The sequence below is a fragment of the Psittacula echo genome (assembly GCF_963264785.1).
Source record: "Psittacula echo genome assembly, chromosome: 4".
NCBI lineage: Eukaryota > Metazoa > Chordata > Aves > Psittaciformes > Psittacidae > Psittacula > Psittacula echo.
Genome location: NC_137738.1, coordinates 44257464 through 44283542, shown reverse-complemented (window position 1 = coordinate 44283542; position 26079 = coordinate 44257464). Strand labels below are relative to the sequence as shown.

Here is a 26079-nt window from a genome sequence, read left to right as displayed (position 1 = left end):
GTAACACTTAGACGATTAACTGAAATCTATGCTCTAAGTCCAGTCACAAGACTTTAATAGGCCTTTGTGGCACAAAAGCAACTAACGTAACTGATTCCCTAAGTGCTTCATGTATCTTGTGTATCTAAAACTATCATCTATATAGACTTAAATTATCCTGAAAAACCTTTAATTTTTTACTTCATTGTTTAGCTAGCATCCTGCTAGATAGCCATCAATGTAGTACATACCAAGCTTTTATACATTAAGGACTGCAATTATATTTAATAACATAATACAAAATATCTAATAAAACACAAAACCATTCTCTAAACAACGGTATTTCAGTGCCCAAAAGCTTTGTGAAGACTAAATATGCAAAATTTAATGCATGTCTTGGTGAACAGACCTTAAGATATTTTACAGGAGATCTGGGAACTTTTGGTATTTTCTCATTCTTCAGTAGATTAATGTTTTTCTTTCTCTAAAGGAGTACGTATACTTTATTTTTAATAATGTTCTGCTTATCTATCCTGCTACACTGTAAAATCTTATTTATTTAGGTGGCATTATAGAAACATAGCAGTGTAGGGAATTAATTTCAGATCTTCAGAACTTTGGTATCATCTTGTGCATTCAGCATATCAGCTTGTATTTGTATGTCCCAGTTTACATGCATTTTGTCAACCTTCTACCATCGCAATTTTCAGTGTTTTTTTTTCTTAAATTGAAACTAGGATTTTTGTAATACCTGCAAATCTTGACTTTAACCTCAGAAACAGCAAGACTGGCTTTCTAAGCTGGGGAGATGAAAAGAAAGTATATCTGGACAGGATGAGTTCTAAAAATAAATGAAAGGTTCCCAAATTATTATCGTATCATGAGAGTTTTAATTTCATGTGAGAGTTTTGCCCCTTCTGACTCTCTAAGGTGTGACCTGCAAATTCAGGCAGTTGGAAATACGAAAGTGGCGCAAAACCAGTTCCCAGAGCTTTTATGTTGACAAAGAAGAATGTATGTAAGTATTGACTTATCTCCACAGAATGAGGATTTGGAGTACCTCTTTAAGGCACAAATAGTTTATAGTCTTGCTTAAGTGTTATTGATGTTTACCCTCCTATCTACATACAAGCCACATGTTTTCTCCCAAGCCTGATTGTGCTTTCCAACCTCTGCCAGCAGCCTGCTGTGGCCTTTACATAACTTTCATTCAAGCTGGTTACCCAGTGTTAGTACTAGTAGTGCTCATAGGAGTGATCCAGAGTAGTTTGTGTTGACTTCCAGTGCCCTCCTGCAGTTTCTCCTCTGTCTTGGCTAGAAATGCAGGTGAATTCCCCACATATTTCCTCATAGAGTATAATAGGTATAAATTGTACTGTCCTACAGCAGTAAGGTAAGGGTTGTGTCTCCAGAAATCCCAGAAACAGACAGGGGCCAGCCTCAGCTGTGCCATGAATGAGCTGTAACTTTTCAGCACAAATCAGGTTAGCTTGCAGTGAAAGTATATCTTTAAATGCTTGAGGACTATTTTACTGTCAGGAAAGCCTACAGCTGTAGTGAGATACTTATCTGCTTTTAAGCTGTACGTATGTAAGGTATAGAATTACTTATGTTTGTATATCTGCTTCATGTGAGGCTGGAATTTGAAATTAAAAGTAGTTTGGTTTGCATTCATCCTGCCTCAGGTAGTAGTTTTGGGGAGGGGAATTAAAAACAACAGTTATCCCTATATTTCTTGAAGAAACAGACTCAGGACCCAACAGACACTGAGAGGGTGCATTTACCTCTCAAGTTGACCCTTGCTGTGTGATAATTGACACAGAAGAAGAAACTTGCTTATCTAACTTGAGAAAGAAATGGGAAAAAATCCATAGAAAATAAAAATCCTATAGAAAATTCTCCTCCTCAGACTACTTGATCAGAGATTTATTTACATTACAGAATGGGAGGTCTGTGTGTACGTGTGCGTGCGTGCATCTTACATGCAGGAAGCCCATTTCCAGGCCTGAGACCATGGGAAACGGTACAATGATCTGCATATTTATTGCCTATTCTCTTAACAGGGCTACAACTTGATAAATCTGTGTGCAGCTGAAGAAAGAGTTTCTTCTAATACAGAATGCAGGCTATTGGAAAGATCTCTTACTGCTTTCTCTGAGTTCTGAGTAGGCTTTTTGAAATAGCTTCTTGCTCCAGCCTTGCCAGGGCATGTACCATGCAGTGCTTTCACAAGGTCTCACATGAGTCTCTTATGGTAGCAGCTGAAAGATGCTCAGAAACAGCAAATACCACAGACACCAAAAAATATGGGGGACTAAATGTGAAAGTATCTGTTCCCAATGTGAGAATGATGGTTGGAATTTTTTTCCTTTAGCAACATATTTTCCATGCTGTATCTCAGAAAATCTGTTTTCTGGGCATGGTTGTATACTTTCTGCCCAGAGGGCTTTCAAAATTAAGTAAAAACAAACAGTAAATGGCATCATCTCAAGGGTTTCTTCCCTCTGCAATGTTTTCCTGTGAAGGAAAAGAAAGCAGCAGTTTGTGTCTTGGCACGAAGTGGATGCCACTTCAAAGCTCTACAGCGAGAGTATATACAGACAGGGAGCAGAAGGCAATTTTAGCTCTTCCTAGGTCAGAGAAAAATTAAAAATCCAATTTCTCAAGCTTCTTTTGGAAGAGCAAAACTAAAGACTGGAGAATATCCAGAATCTCACAGCATTATTTGAGGCAGGGAATAAGTTTTAAGACTGCCTAAGGTTTATGGGGGTAGGGAGAGAGGGATGGAAATGACTTTCTGAGGTAACTTGTTCTTATGATTAGCATAACTGTTATTTGTATTGGGCTAAAAATGCAAATGTTTGTGGGATCCCTTGGGTGAGTTAAGATTTACTCAAGTAAATGACGGCTGCACAGTGTTATAAATGCACTTGATTTCTGACAGTTACACCTGAAGTCAGGTCAAGCTTTGCTTTTGACTGCAGTAGGGGAAGGATTTTTACATGGGATTTTTTGAGTCTTCTGGAGCTCTGTGCAATTGGGCTGTGATAATCAGCATACTTGACTGTTTAAATGTATTGTATAGTCTAAAGTCTGTAATAAGCAATAAATTATAATGATGAGTCCACCCTGGCTAAATAGCATGCAGTGTAGGTTCATGAGTAGACAGGCTACTCATTATTCCATTCAAGGAGACATATCTGTGGACACTTTGATTTAAATTAAAATTCTTCCTTTTTCTTTGTAGGAAATAAAATTATGAAGGCACTCATAGTGATACTAGCATGATTTCTAATATTCTTTCCATGGGCCAAATAGTATTTTAAATAACTTATCCTTTCAAGCTGAATTAACTGAGCTTAATCAGTTTAAATAAAACTCTGCTCATGGCTAGCATTTTGGATGATGAAGGATTGGGTCTTAAGCTTCTTATCTGGTCATAAATTTCTAATCTGTCAAATGGCAATAGTTATGTCTAAGGGATATTACAAAACCTATGCAATGTTGATAAAATGCTTTAAGGTTCTTCCAGTAAAAATGTAAGGAGTTAATGTCTTTTAATGCCAGTTGACATTTTCCATGATAATTCATTCAGTATTGTAGAACTGAAAAAATATATCATCCTGAAAACTAGAGAGACACTGATGTGGGGTCTGATTCAGTGTTCTTGAACTTCATGTGAAGGTCATCATCATTTTCGAGTGGTATTGGAGTAAGTCCTACAAATAAATACATGAGACCATCTCAGTTCACTGTCCCCAGGAAGAGAGATGTGAAAAGGAAGAGGAGAGGAAAATAGTAGGAAGTAAATAATATTTGTAAAGCTGAAATAAGAGATTACTTGTATTCCAAACAACAAAAGGGGTATAAAGTATGTGCATAAAGAGTTCATCCCTGGGGTCTGTGGCAAAGGAGATTTCACTGCTGGAAAATACACCTTTCTAGAAAGATTAAGACCCTCCGTCTGTGCCTGCCCACATAGTCCTCTGACTTCATGGCCCCTCATCTCTTTTAAAGCGGTCTTTGTTGGACTGAGTGTTCACCTGTATTAAAAACCCTTTGCAAGAACAGGGCATGCTCCTGTGTTTTGTTTGCCATGGTAATGTGTGACACACAGTTACAAGGCATATACCTTAAAAAACAATGGAGAAAAACTGGAAAAGCTCCTGAATCATTTAATCAGTCTAACCTGATCTGTGTTTGGGCTACCACACTCTCCCCAAGGCGTCTGGCTTGTAGTGAGTCTGCAGCCACACTCTTGGGTTCCTTTATATTGTCAGATGCGATTTGAAGGGCATGAAGGTTTGATCTTTAACAAACAGATCCCACAAAGTACTTGAGTATACAAACACAGACCTAATGCCAGCTTACATGTTCTTGAGCCAGTACTGTTTGCATTCATGAGCTCTTGATCTCTCAGGCATAGGTAGTTTGATCTGGACCAGTCAAGATGGTTACTACCCCCAGTTCTGCTGCCTGGAGCTGTCACAATTTTGGCAGGGAAGTGCATCCTATTGATGCAGTTGCTGAATCCCCTCACTTTGCAGTGTGAGACATAAATTCAGTGCTGTAAACTTGAGGTGCACAGAATCTGCTTCATCCTCTGATCAACTGTCCCCTTCCATGGTGGAGAGGGGGAGTAGAAAGCCATGAGCAGTGACATCATCAAACATCTGAGGTCAGCCAGCTTGGTTGTGAGTTGCTGCAGGGAAAGATGTTTTGCTGTTCATGGGGGGTAACTTTCTCAGGAGAGCCAAGCTACCTCTCTCTGTGCCTTCACGGGAGCCACCTGTATGGGTGTTCCCTCCAACTGGGCTGGTGCAAATGAGATTGACAATAGTTGTTGCAGTATTTAATCTGCATGCAACAGTTAGACTGGCCCTAGAGACTGAATTATCTGATGACAAAAATAACCTATCCCATAGAATTAGTAGGGTGAAGTCTAGCGTGGCTGAAGCTTTGCCGCATGCCCTCAGTTTGAGCTCCAAATATGACTTGGGTTTTGATGTCTGTGTGTAAACAGGATCAAGGTGAGAGATTAACTTTTCCTAACAGTGAAGACAGGATTTTACAAGTGATGCTCACATTTTATGGTCCATGCACCATAGTTTCACGGATCATTACGGTAGCTTCCCAGATCACTGAGCAAATCGGTGTTGGTTTAGGAGTGGGGTGTAGTGAGGACCTATTATGTTTTGCCATCTGTAAACACTTTTCCTTATAAAACTATTTAGCATTTTTTCCATGGGAAATAAACATAATAATTAAAATGCTTCATGACACAGTCTTTTTTTTTTTTTTTTTTTCATTTTCTGATGTATGTTGTTTTTTTTTTTAAACTAAAACCAGGATGCTGTGGTGTTTTTTCCATGAAAACCAACCAGCCTGGATGTTATTCCCTTTTAGATCACAACTTTCTAGCCTCTGTTTAAGGTTTGGTTATTTTGGGGGTTTTTTTCCCTTTTAAACAGTTTGCTACACAAAGGCTACTCTGTAAAGTGCTTCCTCTGACCAGGATTTGTCTTTCTCCCAACTCAAAACATCTGCAAAGCAGAAGGAGGTATCTCCAGCTAAGCTAGTCAATCCAATCCATGGGGAAAAAGGTGCTTTTACATGTTAAATTCCTACACTAGGATGAGTTCAATTTCATTCTGAGAAGTACCTTTTTCTATTGACTGGAAAAGAAGCCTCACAGAGTCTTGCTCAGCTGAAGATACTGGATCATATATATCTTCACCTTCTGTGCCTAAAAGTGTGGAACAATACTTTCAAAGGGCATTCATGAAAACCCAGACTTCTACAGAATCACAGGAAATGAGATTTCTCAGGGTTACTATACAATAAAAATCTTTTTGTACCTATTTCACAGGCATTGGCAGTATGAGAATAAATCTATTCTTAACTGTGCTTTTTCTTTAGTGTTGGAAAGGAAGATTTCGACAAGACAAAGCAGAGAGGAGCTGATAAGACGGGGAGTGCTGAAGGAAATGCCAGAGCAAGGTGATAACACATTAACAAGAATTTAGCTATTAAGTGCTAAACATGGATAATAAAACCACTATTGCATTGTTTCCATGTAGTGTAAATAGGTACGCAGAGACAAAGAGGAGTGTGAGAGGTTATTTGGGCCAGTTGGCAGAGAACTGAAGTTGGAGTTGAGATTTGTGTTTTGTAACTCCTGCCATAGGTACATCATATGACTTCTGGTCATACCCTTAACTATTTTGGTGCTCCCTGTAAATAATATGACCCTTGTGGTTTCTACTTACTATTTGACAGAATATTTTGGAGGTAGTGATTAACATGTTTTTTGAGTCAAGGTCTGGTGTCTAAAGCAACTGGAGTATAATGTGAATAATCTTGGCTGTAAAATTAGAGGCTTTGGGACCCCAAGCAAATCAATAGTATCCATTTCAGGTATTAAAAAGTACCAGTGCTGGGATTGTATAGATCCTACCACTATCACACAGACCACATTCACAAATGGCACAGACATAAAACTGTGGGGAAGACACCATTTGTTTCAAAATGCTGTAAGGTTTAGTAACTGGTACTAACCAGAATTTGTGTTTTGAAAAACATGAGTAAACCATAGTTAATACCTCTGTGCTACATCTGTTTATATTTCTAGTGGTATTCTTTCTAATATTCTTGATCTTGTATGGAGGCCTCATAGCAGCCTTCCAATATCTGAAGGAGGCCTACAAGGTTGCCAGTGAGGGACTTGGGACTTTTCATCAGGGACTACAGCAATAGGACAAGGGGTAATGGGTTAAAACTTAAACAGGGGAAGTTTAGGTTGGATATAAGAAGAAGCTCTTTACTGTAAGGGTGTTGAGGCACTGGAATGGGTTGCCCAGAGAAGTCATGAATGCTCCATCTGTGGCAGGGTTCAAGGCCAGGTTGGACAGAGCCTTGGGTGATGTAGTCTAGTGTGAGACGTCCCTGCTCATGGCAGGGAGGTTGGAACTAAATGATCTTAAGGTCCTTTCCAACCCAAACCATTCTGGGATTCTATGGTCTTCTGTAAGATCAAATAAAAGTCAAGTGAGTAAAATCACTTTCTGTAGCTTGAAATTAAGCCATTTGTCATTTTATCAAGGAGTATAAGAACTCTGTGGTCTCCAGAATTATTTTTCTCCTAGAAATTGTATTACTCTTCCTGAGCGGGAGAATCATGAAAGAATCAGTGTGCATGCTTCATATCATACACATTGATATTTAGAAGTAAAGGGCTTGTTTGTTGACATGTGACATCACTTGTCTTTGCAGTGTTTTGCTAATTACCAGACTATGACATTCAGCATAGCTGGCTTCTGAATTTGTCTCTACCACTGTCTTTGTCTTAAAACAAGACATGTATTTTCTCCATACCTCAATTTGCTCATCTGTGATTTTGTTGTATTTTACTATCTGCTTTACTGGGGAGCTGCCTCACTTTGTTCATTGATGGTTGTAAATTGCATTTAGACTGCTGGGATAATTAATGAAATGTGCTAACATTTCAGGTTGGTTACAATCTGAACATAAATAATATAATTCGTGCTAAAAGTATGTATGCTTTGGTCATCAGTGTCCTTGACCCTCTATTCCATTCTTAAAATGGACTTTGGTCCCTTATGGAGGTTGAGCAAAGTGAGAAAAGGGCGTAAAGATGAACAATTTTCTCTCCTTCCTCCCATCATAAGAAAGCCATCGATCCAGTCGGTGTTGCCTTCATCATGCTGTACTCCATGTCTTATGAAAATTACAATTTTTTAAAGATCATTTTCAAAGCATATAGAATTGGTCTGAAGATGCTAAAAATGGAGATACGGAAAGATGGTTGTTGAGCAGTGCGAAGGCAGTTAGAAAGAATGACTGGAGATAAAAGCTAAATGAAGAAATTACATGGAGTTTTGAAATGTGTGAGGTAAGAAGTAGGAAGAAGTGACAGTGTTTCATGTGGATGAAGAACAACCAAGTGGAAAATGGCAAGTGCCACTTTGGAAGCAGGAGGTGTTTGCAGAACCATGACAGAAATAAGTGCCATACGTGGAAGTAGAGAGGAAATAACGGATTTATGAACATTTGAAAGAGAGAAGTAATGTTACAGTAAGGTAAGAAGGAAGCCTTGTGCAACTGTCAGCTTAGAATGAACGAGACAAAGTTAAGAAGGTAGAACTTAGTTTTTACAGATCAAGTTGAAGTCAGTGTATGGGTGAGAATGAAGCCATCAGCTTAACCCATGTTGCACCTGAGGTCGTAAGAGGGAGGCTGCATAGTTGTGTTGAAACCAGAGAAATGCCAAACACCCAGGTCTGATAGCACACAGCAAGGAAGAGGAGAAGAAGAAGAGAGTGGATTTACCACAATTAATGAAGAACCAGTGGGAGGAACCAGAAGAGATGCCTGGTCAATTTGCATAATTTTTGGATGGCCAGCAATAGAATTCTGCAGAAGTAAAGCAGTCATCTGTGTTAACTGCAGGTGGGGCGTGAGCAACCAAGGATAATAAGCCTTAGAAATGACCAGAGAAGAAAATCACAGCAAAGAGAACAGAAAGTAGTAAATATAGGAAGAAAGCAAGCTGTGAACTGGCAAGAGTCTGTGGCATTTTTCAGGAATATAGAGAAAAATAAAAAGGGAAAGAAGTTTTTTTCAGGTTTTAAAAAAAGCCTCGTATTTAAGGTAGTCTGGGTGAGTAAAATATCATCAGAGCTGGGAAAAAATTTAATGCAGAATATAATAATGGTGTGTGATACATGATGCAGGAAGACTTCACCTTGGTTCTTGAATTCATTAACTGAGCACACATATTCTGAGAACTTCTGTCTGGATTCCTGACTGATTTACCTGCTGGGATGCACCACAGTAGTCATGCAATTCTGCCCCCAATTGTCTATATTTGGGGCATATTGGAACACACTGCAGCTCTGTTGTGGTCCATGCACACATTTCTTTGCTATGTAAATCAAGGTGCAGGGAGGAAGAGAACGGGACACTAATGTGTACAGCTGCAAAGCTGAACCTGAAAACCTACGTGCGCTTCCAGGCCCACTGCTGCAGAGGTGTCCACCTAGAGGATGTGGAAGCCTATAGAGTTCCTTTACAGAGTTACTTTTCAGAGCAGATCTGCAGCCTGGATGTTTCACATTTGAGTAAGTCTTTCTGCTTTGCTTCCATGGAAACTTGAAAGCACAGGGATGCTGTGGGTTGTTAATAGGTGCTAAGGAAGCAGTTAAACTAGGCAACAGCTTTTTAATCTTCGTTTCAGATGGTGATGTAACAGTAAATTTTGAAACTTCAAATGGACACACCATAGCCATTGGTGAAGAAACTATACAGGAAGAAAATGTGCTAAAAGCCAGTGGAGATAATGGTACTTTATCAGAGAAATCATCAGCATTGGAAGGGAAAAAAGAGGATCAAAAAGGTAAGCAAACACATTCTTCACAAATTATTTTTTACGTACTTTAAGTATTAACACAGTCTTCCAATACATGCTTTGAGTTCTATTCTGCCATAAAGAAGCCAGCAGAACCTACAGAAAAGGTAAGACTTGTGAAACATCAGTATTTCTTCACTGGTAGGCATGCATTTTACTGTGGATGTAGTAAGGACATAAAGAGAAGCATGGTCTGAGCATGAAAATGTGTGCAAGGATGTTTGATTTCTAAATTCAATGTGAGCCTTTCCTTGTAGCCATGACAAGCTTTGGTTTCAGGTTTTCCTTTTGTGAAAGAAGACACTAAGTGCATATGCATCACCTTGTAGTATCATTGTAGAAGTGGCTCATGGGTTGAATGTTCAAAAGTGTTAAAGCCACTTAAAAACCATGTATAATTTTAAAAGTAGCTGCAGCAACTCATTTCTATTGATTTTCATCAGGTCTTAAACACTTGCTATCCAGCTCTGCAGAAATATGAAAGGGTCAATATCACTACCACATTTATGGAAAATATGCCTTATGACTATAGGGTTTTCTGTAGATGAATTGCAGTAATACTGCTAAATATTCAGCAACCCCAGAGTTCATATTAATGTCATTACCTCTACTCAAATCTACCTTGGAAACAAGAGTTTGACTGAGTAAGGTGAAAGTAAAGACTAATGCAGAATCACAAGATTTGGCCCAATTTTCTTTCTGTAGCATCTTAAATAATGCACCACTTATTTTCCCTGTCAAAAAATGTTCTTAAATACTATTCCATTTATTGGATTTTCCTAGAGGAAAGAGCAAGGACACAAAAGATCAAGAACTCCATGGTTGGCTGTAAGACTGAGCAGCCTTTCCAATGCCTTCTAGTAACCTCTACCTAGTGATGAATGAGCCTCTGGAGGTTGAGAGGGTCAGTTCAGCTAACACAGAAATTTGCATTCTTCTCTGAGCTATGTAAATCACTTGACCATGTAAAAAGTGGCTGGATTTCCAAGGAGAACAGCCTTTTTTATGAGATTTCTAGTACTTCCTGTCTCCCAGCAAGACAGAAATACAAGATTAGCCTTTTTCATGACATTTAAATATGTCTATCTTTTGGTGCCAACTAGAACCAGATGTGCCTTGGGTCAGGGGAAAAGAATTATAAAAGCTGTGGAAAACACCTTTAAAATGGTTCAGGTTAACTTGGGGGTTTGATCAGACCACTTATTATTTTATGTATCCCTAAATACAGCCTTTAGAACTGTCAGGTCTTGGAAGTTTTCCTAAGGTACGGGTTTTTTTAGAAATGCACATTTCTAACTCTGTTGAAATCCCCTCTGGCTGACTTTGCAGAACGTTGAACTCTAATGAAGCAGGAAAGGTTCAATATCTATTTCAAGCACATTATTACACCCTGCACTTCCTATATATTGGGTTGACCTTACAGGGAGAAATTAGAGAAGATTTTTGTTCAGAAGCAGACCCAGTAGAGAAGAATATATAGCTATCACTCCAGTCCATCTCAGAAAATTAAGTATATATGGAAGAAGGAGAACAAAAAAGAGTAAACTTGGTGTTGTAGGCTTCATATAATGCCAGTCTGACCATATAGAAGATGCAAAGTACTTTAAGTATACTTTCCTCTTATATCTAAACATGAAGTTCTTCTACATGTAAACATCTTGAATTGCCCTGAAGAGGAGAACAGATTTATTGCAGAGGAATATTTGCCCAAAAAAAAAGTGTTAAGGATGAGTTCCACACATCAGCAGCAGTGTTACACAGTGCAAATCCAGTACAACTGACGGGATAGTCATTGTGAATACACTGCAGTTATTCTGAATTTTTCTGAAATTATTCTGAAAACACTGTCTTCTGCTGAGACGATGAAACGTGCTGGTGCTTCAGATTACAGCCCTCTGTCGTGAGAACTGAGATAGGTGGAGTGAATACTAGCTGGACAGTGTTCCAGGAATAATGGATGCAAGGAGTTAATCTTCAGGAAGGCTAATGTTAGGCTTTTTAGAGTCATGAATTCTTATGGGTAAATCTTGAGGGAAGTTATATACACTTTCTGTGTTTGTAACATGGGATTAATTCCTGCCATGTAGTAGCACAGAGTGCTGCAGTTCCAACTCAGGCTCAATCAAAATGTTCCAAAAAATGCATCTCAGCCCCTGAAAGCTCTGAGGTTATTTTAAATTGCTTTTATGCAATGGTGGTGGTCTTTACTTGCTCTCTTGTTCAGCAGGTCTTGAAAATGGCCTTCTCATATGAATATGGTGATGACTACTGGAGCTGGAAGCTTAAAAAAACAAGTGATACAGGCACATTGTGATAATATGACAGCAATCTGTGGTAGAATGCGTAATATGTTGGGACTTAGAAGAAGTTAAGGGAAAAATGTTATTTCAGCAGAAGCCGTGAAAATACAGTATCAACAGGGCAAAGAAAGTGCTCAGCCACACAATATAAAAATGAGTTAAGCAGAAGTGGGTAAAGAAGACAACCCCTGAAATCTGTTGCCTGTGCTGCCAGGCAGCTCCATAAACTGTGTACCCCCATCTGCTGCCTGTCAGTTCACAGGTGCCTTTTATATTTGGTGAAAAAAAATTCCTTTTGGCAATTTAACAGTGGAACTGTTACTGTTTGTAGTAATGATGTCAGTCATGCAGGCGGGGTGTTTAAACAGAAATTTCTCCTTTATGGCAGGATAAGAAGCTGGTGACAGTTTTACATAAACCAGGTAATTGATGGATAAAGCTTTGCAGATATGGAATCAGAGAAATACTTTTCCTGAACCATTTGTTCACGTTATGTTTGTACTGAGTTGAATTCTGAATTCTTTTGTTTTGACTAAGTCCCTAGCATCTTTTGCAGAAAATAAACAGCTGAACTGTACCCATTCTCTGTGAGCACCCTGGAAGGGATACAGAGCAGGAGGTAGACAGGCAACATGTCAAAGTATACCCTGGTTGCCTGGGCAGCAGACTGAACTTCACCATCATGCCAGAGCTCTTGACCTGTGGCACTTGCCTGCAGTAGCCCAAGCAGACCCCAATGCTTCAGGTTCCAGGAGGGGTATGAGCATTGCAAAGGGGATCCAGGAAGTCTCTGCCTTCTGCCCCATTCAGCAGTGTTGAAGAAGACTAAAAGCCACATCAGTGGAATAGGTGTCAAAATTGTCACTCTTTGCCTCCCTAGGTATAGGGACAGAGCATGCTCACACAGCATGCATGCTGCACGTTGTAAAACCTCCCAGCGCTGCGTCAGGGCTGCTTTTCTCATTTCATCCTCCCAGAATGTCTCTGGCACAGAGATGTAACACAGAACCCTGAGTTTGTATCTGAATTCGGTTTGTAAACTTAGGTCTTGCTCATTTTTTTCACAGCAAGGTAAATGTCTTCATGATTTTGGTAGATACTTTCACATTTCGTTGTTAGCTTGGGCTTGAGGAAGTGAAAGGCTCGGTAACCGTTAGCAAGAGACTGCCAAGAAAAAAGTAGCAAGAAGTTTCTTTTTCCATACCATCAGTCAGGTGTGTTTGATAACCAATTGCATTGCAGGAAGCCTGTTGTGGTGCTGTGGGTGTTGGGGGTGATAAAGAGCATAAGCTTCTGAAATATTCCTATGGCACTGATAGCAGGCTGGCCCTCTCAGCGAAGGAAACAGTTTGCAGACCTGTTTACAAATGAATTCATGGGATAAATCTGTGTAATGTTTTTTCCCCACAAGATAAATCTAATATCAGAGCTGGCAAAAGTTCTAGGTCTTAGTACATCAGGTTCAGAGGTTCTTTCCTCTTGTTTGCTCTCTCTTAAGTCTGACATTAACTTCAATCTTTTCTTTTTCTCATGGGTATCAAAAAAAGACAAGCTCTGGTCCTACACGCAAGCATTGTTGCTGACCAGCTCTTTAGTTTGTCTACCAAGGAATGTTCTTCAAAGTAAGTTTTTCTAGGTTCATTGTCTCAGAAATTTTTGCTTTATTCCCCCAAAGTGGAACAAAACCTGTTGAATTTAAGATAGTAACCCTCATCTTCCAGGATTTCAGCCAAGGGCCTGCTTTCTCTCAGAAAACTAATGTTGCACACCACTCACTGTGAGAGACAAGGCAGACTTTCTTCTCTCTTGCGTGCCTAGCTGGCCTCCTACACTCCTGAGCTCTGTAGATAATTGATATGAGCACCATACATAAAAGGTTTTTTGGTTATGTTGTTATTTTTTTTGCCTGACTCCAAAGAATCTCTCACTCCAGCTGAGTTATTTGCTGGCTAGAACCGGTTCTTTTAAGAATAGTGTATCTTCAATGCATCACCTGAACTATGTAAATGTGGCTGAATCCAAATCTTCTTAAAAGGAAAGCTACTCTAGATAAAGATGTACTTGGGCAGAGCCTGTCCACTAAGTCAGCCAGGCTGGCTCATGCCAGAAGGGTGACATTAGAGGCACAGGCTTTCACCCACAGAAGTTGAGTGGCAAAGGAAAGCCCCTGAATTGTAAAGCTGCTACTACTTTCTTTCTTTTTTTATGGGAAAGATATCCTTAATGTGGCTCCAGAAAGAAGGTGGTAGACATGATTTTAATGAACTAACCGTTGAATTATTAGAGCATATCTATACAGAAAGTGTGAGGGAACATAGAAGCCTACATGCCTTTGACTTTCCAAGTCTTACATAGGCCAAAAGATGGTGAAAGTGTGCAGCTGACAGTGAAGATGTTTTAGTATTCTCTCTTGATTTAACAGCTTACTTTTTACCCAAAAGTTGGACGGTTACCAATGTAAAATTGCAGTCAATATTTTGGTTTGTTGGTTGTTTTTTTTCCTTTTTTATCTTGGAACCAATGCAAAATATCTGAACATGGTTGCTTTAGGTCGGATGTTACACCTGTCCCTTGCTCCCCTCTCCTGTTTTTTACCCTGTCTCTGTTACACAGCCTCTTGGACATGGTGCTGTTGAAATCACAGAGTAAGATCTGGAAGTCTGCAGACATACAGATCTGCTCATCCATCTTCAAGAAAGATTAATTCAAAACTGAAAAGAGCTGCAAAAAGCATCATGAGACAGCTGTTCTTGTTCAGCCTAGCAAAACGGAGCCTGAGATAGCCTGAGTGTGTTTGATGAATGTAACAGTTGGTATATAGCCAGGAGAGAACGTGGCTAAAGGACAATGCTGGCACAAGTAGAAAGGAATAAACAGTGCCTTGAAATACATTTAGACTGGAAATTAAAGGAAGCTTTCTAACAATTAGAATGGGTCTTTTCTTGAACAGAATTTTAGTAGCATAGCAGGAACAAAAATGGAGCTGGCTGAATCTGAAGTTTATGAAAGGATTTGTACAAGTTGACCACCTGCATCAGCACAGTCAATGAGTCCAAAAAAGAGAGAAAAGACACCTTGTGTTGCCCTGTGTCCCATATTCCTTAATGGCAGCTTCCTGGGTTTTGATTAATCTAAACACAGCTCTCTGCACAGCCTGGAAAGGAAACTCATGATTCTCGAAACTCTTAGTGAGTTTCATTTTGCAGGAAGTTATCCTGCAAAAGACAACAAATCATACGTTATTTGCAACTTCTATTTTACACAGTGTTACTCGACTCAGTTGTGCTCATCTTCCAGGAGAAGAGTGCTTTGCAATTGATGTAGATTACATGCTTGTGCTACAGCATTACTGGTTTTCCATGAGCTAGCTTTATGTCACTGCTCTAGCTGTAGAAACAAAAATGTCAGCACTGTATGACAAAGTCCTGGGATAGAAAAGCTTTGGCCTTTGGTTCCTTAGAAGTTTACAAAGGTAAAGAAAAAAAATTGTATTATACAAATCAGTCATATGTGGCTTCTGCAACAACGGCCAGGATTTTCATAGGTCCATTTGGTCCAGAGTTTGTAAAAAGTCCCACATTTAGTGTCCAAAATAAGTAATCTGATTTTCCAGTGCATATGGCACATTGGCATCTTGCTGAAAGCCTTTGAGACTTCATGAATCCCCACAAGAGCTGTTGTATACTGAGTACTTTGTAACCCTGACCATCATTTAGGTGTTTACGTGAGAACACAGCTTTCTTAAGAGTCTGGCCCCAATCACAGTTTCTGGAAACAAGAAAATCTCATCTCAAAATGAGCTTTTTTGAAAATCAGACCTTTGGAAAATATATTCTAAACATAAACATATTGAATCAAATGCTTAATGGGACATTAATATTTGCTTTGCTTTTCTAATTAAAGAGTAATTTATAGGCACATTGTTCTCACAACAGATGTCTTGATCAAGGCAGCAGTGAATAAAAAATATTCCTACCTGATGGTCTTTTGAGACCTTTAGTTAGAAGGTCAGATTATGATGAACAGATGTCTACATTAAGAAAAACAGCAGTAATATGAATACATTGCAGCTGGTGCTGAGGTACCTGGGAGATTGGCTTGAACAAATAGATGGGTCTGAACTGAATCAGATGCCTCCTTGTTTTGACAAAAGATGCAAAAGAAAGAACAGGCATGAAGACCAAGGGTCCATATTCAAGCGGAATCATGTTAGGGAGGTACAATTACAACATAATTCTATCTGGAGCCATTTACAGACATCAGACCATCCCTGTCCTGTTCAAGATCAAGCCACTGTTGCCATTATTAGTTATTTCTATTGCTACAGTACTTGTGTATATACCAGGAATTTATTGTAATGTCTTACAAAAATGCAGAAAACCCTCAAAAAGCTTCAATCTACTTGCACTTAAAGAGAGGACACTGTGGCTAGGCACTGAAAAAGAAGAGGAAACCAGACCAGGATAGCAAGCACAATGCCAGCAGCCTGAAAATGGACAGCTTTAGCATAACAGCAAAGGGGAATTTGAGGCAGGACAGTGACTTTCCACAAAGCCTGAGGGGCAGCAGAAGAATAGCAATGAAAAGCATCTGCTTCAAAACCTTGCTTCTTTGGTATAATGTTCAGGTAGGAACTGGAAATCCGTATCCCAAGAGTAAACGAACAGCAACAGTTTGGGCAAGATCAGACAAACACTGGGAGCAGTCAAGTTTACATCTGATGAGATAAAAAAAGAGGAAGCTAACAAAGATTAAAAAAACAAAGCTAACAAGATGACAAGAGGGATGATGTGGTCAAAGGTAATCATCTTCACTATAGCCTTCCTCATGGCTATGTGCAAAAAGCAGATTCATCGGTCAAGGCCAAGGAAAGGGCATGTACATAATGAAGGGGCAGTCAAGACTCGGTAAGTGCTGTAAGTGAACAGATAGGATGCTGCTGTGCACAAAGGGTCTGCCAGTCTTTGGTGTGATGTACATAACAGCATGGAAAGAGTGGTCCTAGATAAAAATGATCCCAGTGATGGCATAGTATTTCATTTAAAATCAATGTTATATAAATTGCCAGTTTTAATCACAACTGAATTCTACAAGCAAGAACTTTGATGTGAATGAACCATTCAATTTTTTGTTTTCATTTATAGTTTTTGTTATTTCTCTAAAGAAAATTTGAAAATTATTAGTGGATTGTCACTAAGATATATTTATTTGCAACTAAGTAAAGCTTTAGCCCTACATTTTGTACTTTTTTTCCTGAATCAGAAGATAAATTGTAATATACATTATTTAATCAGTTATATACTTTAATGTAGATTGACTGAGATTCTAAATAATTGCACTGTTTTACTTTAGAATATGGTGATTGACATATTTCTTTTTACTAGGTTATTGTTCTCTTTTCAGTATTTTCTCTGCTAATATGACTGGAAACAAAACATGGTAATGGTGTATATTTAATTTTATTTTTCTTATTAGTAAATAAAATTTTAGCATGTTGGACCTATAAGTAAAAGGTACATAAAAAATCTTTTACACTTGAAATTCTTTCTGATCATTGTGGCCTTCATGATCTTTAAAATAGGAAATCTTCTTTTGCCATGTTTGTTATAAATGGAGTTAAAATTTTTAAATGTCCTGCTTTTTCAGAATTAAATCAGTTTTTCAACTTTGAATGAAGGTAGGTAGAATTTCACAAGGAGACACATTTTGCTATAAAAGAGGGGAGCAAAATGTAACAAATATGTGTGTTTCTTTCTTTTCCAAATCTGTATCTGATTCGGAGTTCTTTCTCTGTAAAACAAAAAGGCAGTACAAGAATCTGCTCAAAAGAATCTGTTTGAAAGCTGTAAAACGTTGCTATGCAATGGTTTTTGCAAAATTTTAGCAAAACTCTATTAGTCTATAATGGGCTGGAAATGAAGGACGAAGCCACTGGACTGCTGGTGTTAATTCCTTCAGTTCATTAGGAGATATAATGTGGGCATGCTGCTTTTAATAACTGCAGGTGACGCATTAGGTCCATGTTAACAAGCCTTAAGCCAGAGGTTGAAAAGGCTTTGTCTCTGAGATGAAGAATGTCTCTGTTGTCAAACACATTATTTGTTTTTCATCTACTAATCTCAGAATGAAAAGGTGCTGCTTATCTCTTTGGAATCTTTTACATGGGAAGGAAGAGCATGAGGAATAGACATTTAACACGTGTAACTGTGAGGCTGTAGTAAGAATATACTGCAAAGAATTAACTAGTTTTCTCCTGAGTGATAAGAGACTGATGGAAGTCCTTGCAATGTTTGCTTGGCTCCTTTCTTCCCCAGCCACTGTAGTTTATAGTAACATGAAAATAAAGCCAATATGATTCTGGTGGTATGCTCTTGCTTTTATGATACTCTTTTTCTGGAAGGTTTGGGAAGGCTATCTTGAGGCCAAATGGACAGAGTTGGTGTAGGTGAATAGATAAAGATTCCCATCTGGGAACTTCAGCTGTTCCGATCTAGGAACAGCTAGTCTTACAACCATAGTGATTATATTGCAAAATTTCATATTGACTATAAATGGCTCACCTACATTAACAGTACAGTTGGCATTAGGCGTGCAGTTTTGAAGTTAATTTCCATGACACATTCCCACTTACCCTTCTTTGGTTTGCAGAACACACAAGGCAGGTTTCTTTTGGATGAAACTAAGCCAAAAGGTACATTCAGGAACTTGTGCTCCCAGCATTACCGGGCATGCAATCTACAGCACTAGCCTGAAGCTAGTCCAAAGCCGTCTCCTGAAATGCACACTGTGGACATTGGGTTCTTAGTGCTGCCTCTTTCACTCTACAGAGCCATTTCTATTGCATGATACTATATATAGAGTCCAAATTCCTATTGACTAAGGAAATGATGATTCTTGAAAGTGCAGTCTTGTAACAGTACCCAAAGAGCTTGCAGGAGAGGAGAGCGTTCCCATGGCAAATGATATTATTTGATTTAGCTTCATCTCTTTGTGATGAGTAGAAATACCCTGGGGAAGATACCCAAAATAAAGTTGCTGTGAGTAAGCAGCTTGCAGCTTAGGAGAGTGGGTTGCTTCAGACGAAAGTTTCAGCTGCATAGGCGTACTTGAACCCATGGCTGAGAGAATGGCCCTGTTCACATTCAGGTTCACATGAATCTGAGTTTTATAGCTTTTTGTTCTCAGAGGGCTGGAAAGAAGCTGAGGGAATTTGTTAGAAGAGTAAATGTCATTTCCCTTGCTTAGTTTTCAGCCAGTAGTCTAGTTGGGCATACTGAACATTAGGAATGATCCTTGGAGGTCTAGAGTAGATGAGACTGAGAGAAGTGCCAGGCAAAAATCTTCCATGAGGAGGACTTGAATTGAGATGTATGGTAATTTTTTCTGGGATAATACTTCAGTAAGAGGCAGAAGATGAAGTCTCTCCTGATTCCCAAGAGCTCAAGCAGCAAAAAGTAGTCATTGTTGTCGGGCTTGTTGTTGAATGTATGTGGCATTATATGTGTTGGCTTCTGTTCACTTTCTTATCCATAGAGAGCACTACTGATCACTGCCCAGAAATACCGGCATCCCTTGCTCCACCACTACCCAAGCCTAAGCCTAAATCTAAAAAAGCTCCGCTACCACCAAAAAACGCTATTGCTGCTTCCGCCACCACCAGCCATAAGAGTAACGAAGCACCTCATGCTAAAAAAAAGGGAAAGGCTCCTGCTAAGCAGCCTCCTCTCCCACCACCCAAGCCAACAAGTCACAGTGCAAATCGAGACACTGGTGAGTACTGCACAGGCAGTGCCAGTTCTGGTGGGCGCATGTGCATGGGGGTGCTTGGCTTGGTCTGACAATAACTTCTACCTTTGTACGTAGCACCATTATTAAAGAGCATGCCATGGATGTTTTTCCCGCTCAGCTTCCCACTGAGCTCTGGTTCTGCTGTCTGCAAACACCCCAGACAGATCACTTTGCTGTTTAAAGAATGTGTGCACAACACCATCAAGCATACCAGAGACAATAGTGAATTCCCAGTTCGTGTGTGAATGCTGGCAACAAAATAACCCAAAGAACTGCTGAAAAATCAGCAGGGAAAAAGGTGACTTCTGAAACAAAACATACGAGGTGTCCCAAAGTAAAATCACTATAGCATTGCTGTAACTTTCTGCTGGAGATATCTACTATTGCAGTTAATTTGACAAGATTATAAGATCTCAGAGAGGTAAAAGATAGAACTATGAAGACATCTTTGAAGACTGTTGAGAACCAGCTGGTTTACTTGAAAAAAACCGCAACAAAACAAAGCAACAACAACAAACCAATCAAAAACAAGCAAAAGAATTAAAAGAATTGTAACCATTAGAAACATCCAGGCTTCCCTGAGATGGTTGCTGCCTTGCTGTGATTCTAAATGTGCACTGGAAATGGAAAATGTCAATCCATCAGGCCCATAGCAGATGCGTTTATCCCTATACTTTTAAACCGAAATTCAGCAGTGATACTAGATTAAAGATTATAAGTAGCTGATTTTAAGGTACTGATCTTGAGTTTGAATAGTTGTAATTTAGATAATGACCAAAATTAAAACCTCCAAACACAAGCAGTATTGTGATGAATGGCCTGTATATATGCACTGGTAGACTTATTTAATCCTTGTGTTTTCAATCCTCTGTAAGACTTTGAAAGCCCTTCAGTCCTCCAGTTTTCTTTCCAAGTATACCCCTTTGTAGCTTGTACATTTTGGCACATTTTGTATTTGAAGCATACAGAAGAGGACTGTTTGAAAACATTGCAAGACTGCTAGAGTTACAATAATAACTCTGCCATAAAATATCCATTAACTTGGTATTAACTGTCCCTACTGCATCAGATAACCACAAGCATAAACATTTTGAAAACCCAGAATTTTCTGCGTGTATTTCACATGCAGCTGGAAAACTCAGTACTTCTTAGGTGAAGGAACCTTATAACAGCAGAAATAAAACAACCAGTTGCATTAAGAAACGTTCAGACCAGTGGCTGGTAACAAACTCAGGTATCCGAGTCCTTAAATTCAAATACATTAACATTCTAGATTTGTCTTCCAGTAGTCTTGCTATGAAACATCACTCAGTGCTTGAGACCATAGTTGGTGTAAGATACGTCCATGTATCCCTTATATAAAATATTACCTGTTCTTCCGGTAATTTCTTCCAGCATTAAAAGTACAATGTCATTATGTGAAGTGAGACAGTACTTTGTAAACAGAGCTGACCGGGAGCACTATTAGTACAAGAGGTTTGTTGGATCCCTGTGATAGTGAATGCATGATGCAGCCAGTGATCCATCCTGTGAAGGAGAAAAAGAATATGAGTAACAACTGAGCCGTAGCTCTCCTGAGGGTACCAAGGCAGGTTTTCAAACTGAAGTAGTGGAACTGGGAGAAGGAGACTTAAACACAAGCATGGACATGTGCCAAAAGGCAAATAACAGCTGTGAAATTTTTCATTTAATCAAAATTCAAATCTCCCACTGACAAAGAGGCATGACAATTTTCTATTGTCAGCCAGCCCAGTCAAAAGCAACATTAGCAATAGCACTTCTGACCTACAAAAAAATGCAGGAGGATTTTTCTTGGGAGAAATTATTCCAGTTTCTGTATCTGATTGCAGATCCAGAAAGGTTCTGAGAATAATTTAAGGTTTTTTTTTCAATGGAAACATCTTTTGACATTTTCCCAGCAATAATTATAATGTGACTGTATAATACTGGACTTCTTAAGTATAAGCATGTAACTGGTTCTGCTGAACTTCCAGCCTGTGCTGAAGTGCTTTGCTGGATGAGAACCAGAGCCCTTTCTTACTACCATACACTTACTCAGTGAGGTTTCTGCTAAATAATATGCAGGTTGGAGCCACCATCTATTTCCGCTGCAGTTAGGAACTGCTGCCTATACCATTTCTTTGTTTCCTTTTGATTTGCTGGTAAATTAAGTCAGTGATTTGTACTTGATGTGGATGCTTAGTGCAGTATCAGTGGATTCAGTACAGTGCCCTTTACAATGACCTTGCAGAACAAAGAGCGACAGTGATTTGCCTGAAGTTTCTGTGGATTTTTCCAGATGTACTGAAAGCCTCACAGCACTCTGTTTATAAATCACAACACTCAGCCACAGAAGAGGACAGTATAATGTGTCTTTTGAATTGTTTTCCATCTTTGAGACTGAGAACACTCTCACTGTGAAAGCTATTTTTATATCATGAGCTTGTTATGGCCAGTATCTGTATTTTGGGCCTATCCTAACCTGCTGGGGTTTTGTTTTTGTTTAAATGCTTATAAGTAAAGTAAGCCTTTCAGGAGATTTTTGTTACAGCTTTCTGTTTGACTCAATAAGCTTAGCTGCAAGGCTGCTGTGTAGCTTTTATAATGCTTTCATTTGTTCTCTGGAGGATAATGCATTTTTACTACAGCAGACGTGTTTGAGTTGGATGCATTTTGATGAAAAGGACTGGATCGTAAGATGATCATCATTTTTATTGCTTTTTAAATGAAAGTCAGAAGTTTGAAGCTCCCAGTCCAGATGATGGGTGCATCAACACAGCAATCAGAAATGTGGCTGGAATGCACATGGGCATGCAGGCTGGATGAAATGTCTTTCAAACTTGGGCATTGTGCATAAATGCTTCAGTATGGTAAGTGTCACAGGATTAAACAGCAGCATCGCAGGACTAGCTTGTACAGCTAGTGTCAAAACCTTGTTTCACTACATTTTCAAGGCTACCTGAATTGGTCACTGGTAAGATTAAAACTCCCAGTATACGCAAGAGGTCTTCAATGCCTCCTCCCTTCTGGAGAGCATTTCTGCTGAGTGAGATCAGTTGTTTCTGCCTCTGTTTTATGAACATGCCCAGTTGGACTTGAAAGTACATCTTGTTTTGCTGTCCCTGTGCTGCTTGCCATTAACTAGGAGCTCACCACTTGCAATAACATTGTGAAAAATAATTGATATCTGTAATGGTCCTGAGATGTTCTTTGAAAAGCATAAGGAAAATCATGGTGTTCTCCTAGTGCTCAGATGAAAATTAACATAATAGGAAAGGTCACACAATTTAATCTAACCTCTAGTAGCAGGGTTTTTCTTCTTAAATAGGGCACTAAACACATTGGAAATAAATAGTGGATTCTTTTTGTCCAGGCAAGTTTTAATGGGCCAATGCAGAATGCTAGAATCATCCATTAGTAAGGCTGAACCTCTCCACTGTTCTTGCCCAAGACTTTGATTCTAGCATGGTTTCAGTTTTTCCCATCTCACGGGTGAAAACTGAATGGCAACATTGACTCATCTCAAGCATATAAATGGGTTGTAGAAGTATCAAGTGTAATATGTTTCATTTTTTAAATACCAGCACATCAATACATGCAGAAGGAATGGAGCAAAATTCATATAGTTATGAGACTGTAAAAGGCTTTTTCTTCTCTTCTTTTAGCTGGTTCCTCTCACGTGAAAAAAACGCTAGTCTCCAAGTCCTCTTCATCACCATCTCCATCCACATCATCTCATCCCAAGGCCTCTAAGGAGACTTCCAGCAAGTCGAGCACATCAGGGACTCCCAGGGGCAAGAAAAAGATGGCGAAACATTCAGCCCCGCGAACAGTGCCAGATGGAGCTGCTTCTTCCCCCTCAGGTGCCATAGCCAACAGTTTGGAAGTAAAGGCAAAAAAACTCGAACCTGAGCAACCTTCCATACTAATTTCAGAAACGGAGGATGCAAACCAAGCAAGCAAGCTTGTTGTCCCCCCTCCTCCCACCTCTGCCCCTCCTCCACCTCCACTTCCACCTCCTTTTCCTGCTGGATCTGGTCAGCCCACTGTCTCTTCAGATGCTCAAGATGTGTCAGATGGCTGTGCGGCAGGGCCAGCTGTCCCCAGATCAGATACTGAGCCTCCTCTCCAGACTGAGCATGGCACAGACGAGAGCCATGTCCTAGACAGTGGTCCAGATGCTGGTGGAGGAGACACAAAGAGGTAAGGTGGTATGGCTGTCATGGGTAATGGTAAGACCCACAGCCAAGGAAGCCACATTTCTTCAAGTAAGGGATGCTGCAGGCACATGGGGATCTCTTTTGTTTCTTCTGCTGACTGATAATGGTTTGTGTTGCATTCCAGCACATTTTGTTCCTTGCCAGTGCCTTTGAGCCAGTCACCTGCTGTACCTCATTTTTCCCAAGAAGGTCATTGCTCATAACCTGCCTCCTACATCATTGTGTGGCTTAATGAGACTGATCAGCAGTTCAGCCAGTAGCTGATAACGCTTCTATTTCCCTCTTATAAAGGCAAACAAGAAATACTGCTGAGTTACAAGGGTTTTTTTGTTTTGTTTTGTTTTGTTTTGTGGATATCATTAAGTATGTCACTGCTAAAGCTCTCAATTCAATAGCTGAATTTACTTGCATACTTGAAAATAACTATCAGGCCTTGCTTAGTAGGTGTTTGGTCTGTCACTGCCTAGTAGCTTGTCTAAGTCTCAGATATTATAAAATCTGTTCAAGAGAAAGGTCATAATTACATTTTTTTTAAAGAAATAGTTGGCAGCAAATGAACCTGGCTTATTAATCTGTCTTTTCCCTGCCACAGGAACTTTCATAACAACCCAAGAGGGTTAGTCTAGATGTCTGTGGCCTAGAGACTCCTTTAAATTCCTGCTAGTACATCTGTGTCAGCATTACGATACTGTACTGCTTCTCCCCTTACTCTGCTCTTCCTTTACATAGAGATTTTCCTATAGCAAAGGGTGCTCTGCTGCTGTTTTCGATGTTCATCAGTGATGGGCATGAATATTTTGGTCTCAACAGCAGTAAAACTGTATTTAAAATAGAGATACACTTCCAGAACAGGAAGCTTTGCATTCCCATCTGCTCTATGACTTGCTTCTCTCACCCCCAAATTTATGAGCTGTTTTTCTCTTCTTAGTAATCTTTATACACTGTTGGTCACATCACACAAGCAATAAAATAGAATTAGGATTTTATTTTGTACAGGCTTTGCAGCACATCATTCCAGATCATTTGCAATTTTTTTCATAACATACATACATACACATAGGTGTACACATCTGCATGCTTTATATATGCTTTATATATGTAATTTTTTTTAAAAGAGAGAATTTGAATAACAGAACTTTTATTTTCATACTTGCTTATACAGTCTGTCTCCCATTTGTGTTTTGTGCTGCTTGCGTTAATGTGACACTGTGTCTGCTTATGAATTAACAGCTTGGCTACCAAAGAAGACCAGGAAGGGGAGGCACCTGACCAGGCACTCTCTGAGCTGGTGGAGGAGGCTTCTGACACTGCTGCTCCTCCTGAGAGTGAAAGTAGCAGAGAGAGCCTCAGCAGCGACTCAGACTCTGATGGGCCAATACTGTACACAGATGATGATGATGATGATGATAATGCAAGTGCTGAAAGTAAGCATCCCACCAAGAAGTTGCAGGCTACCTTTTCCACATTGCATTAAGTGAGCATGCCTGACTCATGCTAGTGTGAAGTAAATAGAGGTATGGCTGCATGGGGTGCGTTTAGATGATTTACTATTTTGCCACTACGGAGAAATGGGTGTCCTACTTCTCCCAAACAGCTGTGATCAGAAACCTTCTGGGACCTATGCAATGGTGAGAGCAGATGAAGCATTGCAAGGATGGGAGTGAAGATAGGAGGAACAGACTCAGAAGAACATGAGGGTGGAAAAAGGCCCACACTTTAGGACATCAGCAAGCCATTGATTTGTCTCACCCATCTCAGGAACCTCTGCCCTTAAAACACCAGTGTGACTTTCAGCTAGTCACATGAGAACTGTACTAGATATTCCAGACTGTCTTGTGGGAGTGACAGTGTTTGGTAGACAGTAGAGGAAGTCTATCAATCAGCAACTTCACTGTCTCAAAGTAATTTGTTCCTCTTTGATCAGGATGTCTTAAGCATTGGAGCACCTTAACAGACAGAGGAGATCACAGTGGATTACATCTAATTTTACAGCTTTGAAAGTTCATCTGGAGCCATGACTATATTATCACCCTAATTTGGCAGATGTCCTTGCTGCTGCTGAAGGGGGTTGTCCTGGCCACCTTCTGCCTAATCCCTGCTCCCAGCTGTTCATTCTTCCCTTAGGCCAGCGCTCGTGTTTATTTTTGTAGCGGTGGCTGTTGAGCTGATTTTCAATAGAATCAGTTCCCTGATCCTGCTCACCCGATGGCTGCACCTTTGCCTGGAATAGAAGTGCTGCGTACCAAAGGGGGATGAGGGAAAATGAACGTTTATGTTTTTTCCTTGGCCACTGGTGCAGCAGAAGTTGATGTGCCAGATAGATCAAGAGGATGACATTTCTGCAGTTCTGCATTTGGTTTGAATA

The 26079-nt window shown here is 39.7% G+C and overlaps 1 protein-coding gene across 1 annotated transcript in view; it reads left to right on the top strand.

Moving 5' to 3' along the window:
* The window catches only part of PHACTR2 (phosphatase and actin regulator 2), a gene marked incomplete at its 5' end in the record, with an annotated part of 131172 nt that overhangs the window by 89004 nt on the left and 16089 nt on the right, over window positions 1-26079 (top strand). Inside the window, 5 exons of the mRNA XM_080616062.1 lie at window positions 5899-5979; window positions 9236-9394; window positions 19240-19476; window positions 23160-23697; window positions 24945-25138. Coding sequence (XP_080472188.1) covers window positions 5899-5979; window positions 9236-9394; window positions 19240-19476; window positions 23160-23697; window positions 24945-25138 — 1209 coding nt within the window. The remainder of the gene's footprint in view (window positions 1-5898; window positions 5980-9235; window positions 9395-19239; window positions 19477-23159; window positions 23698-24944; window positions 25139-26079) is intronic.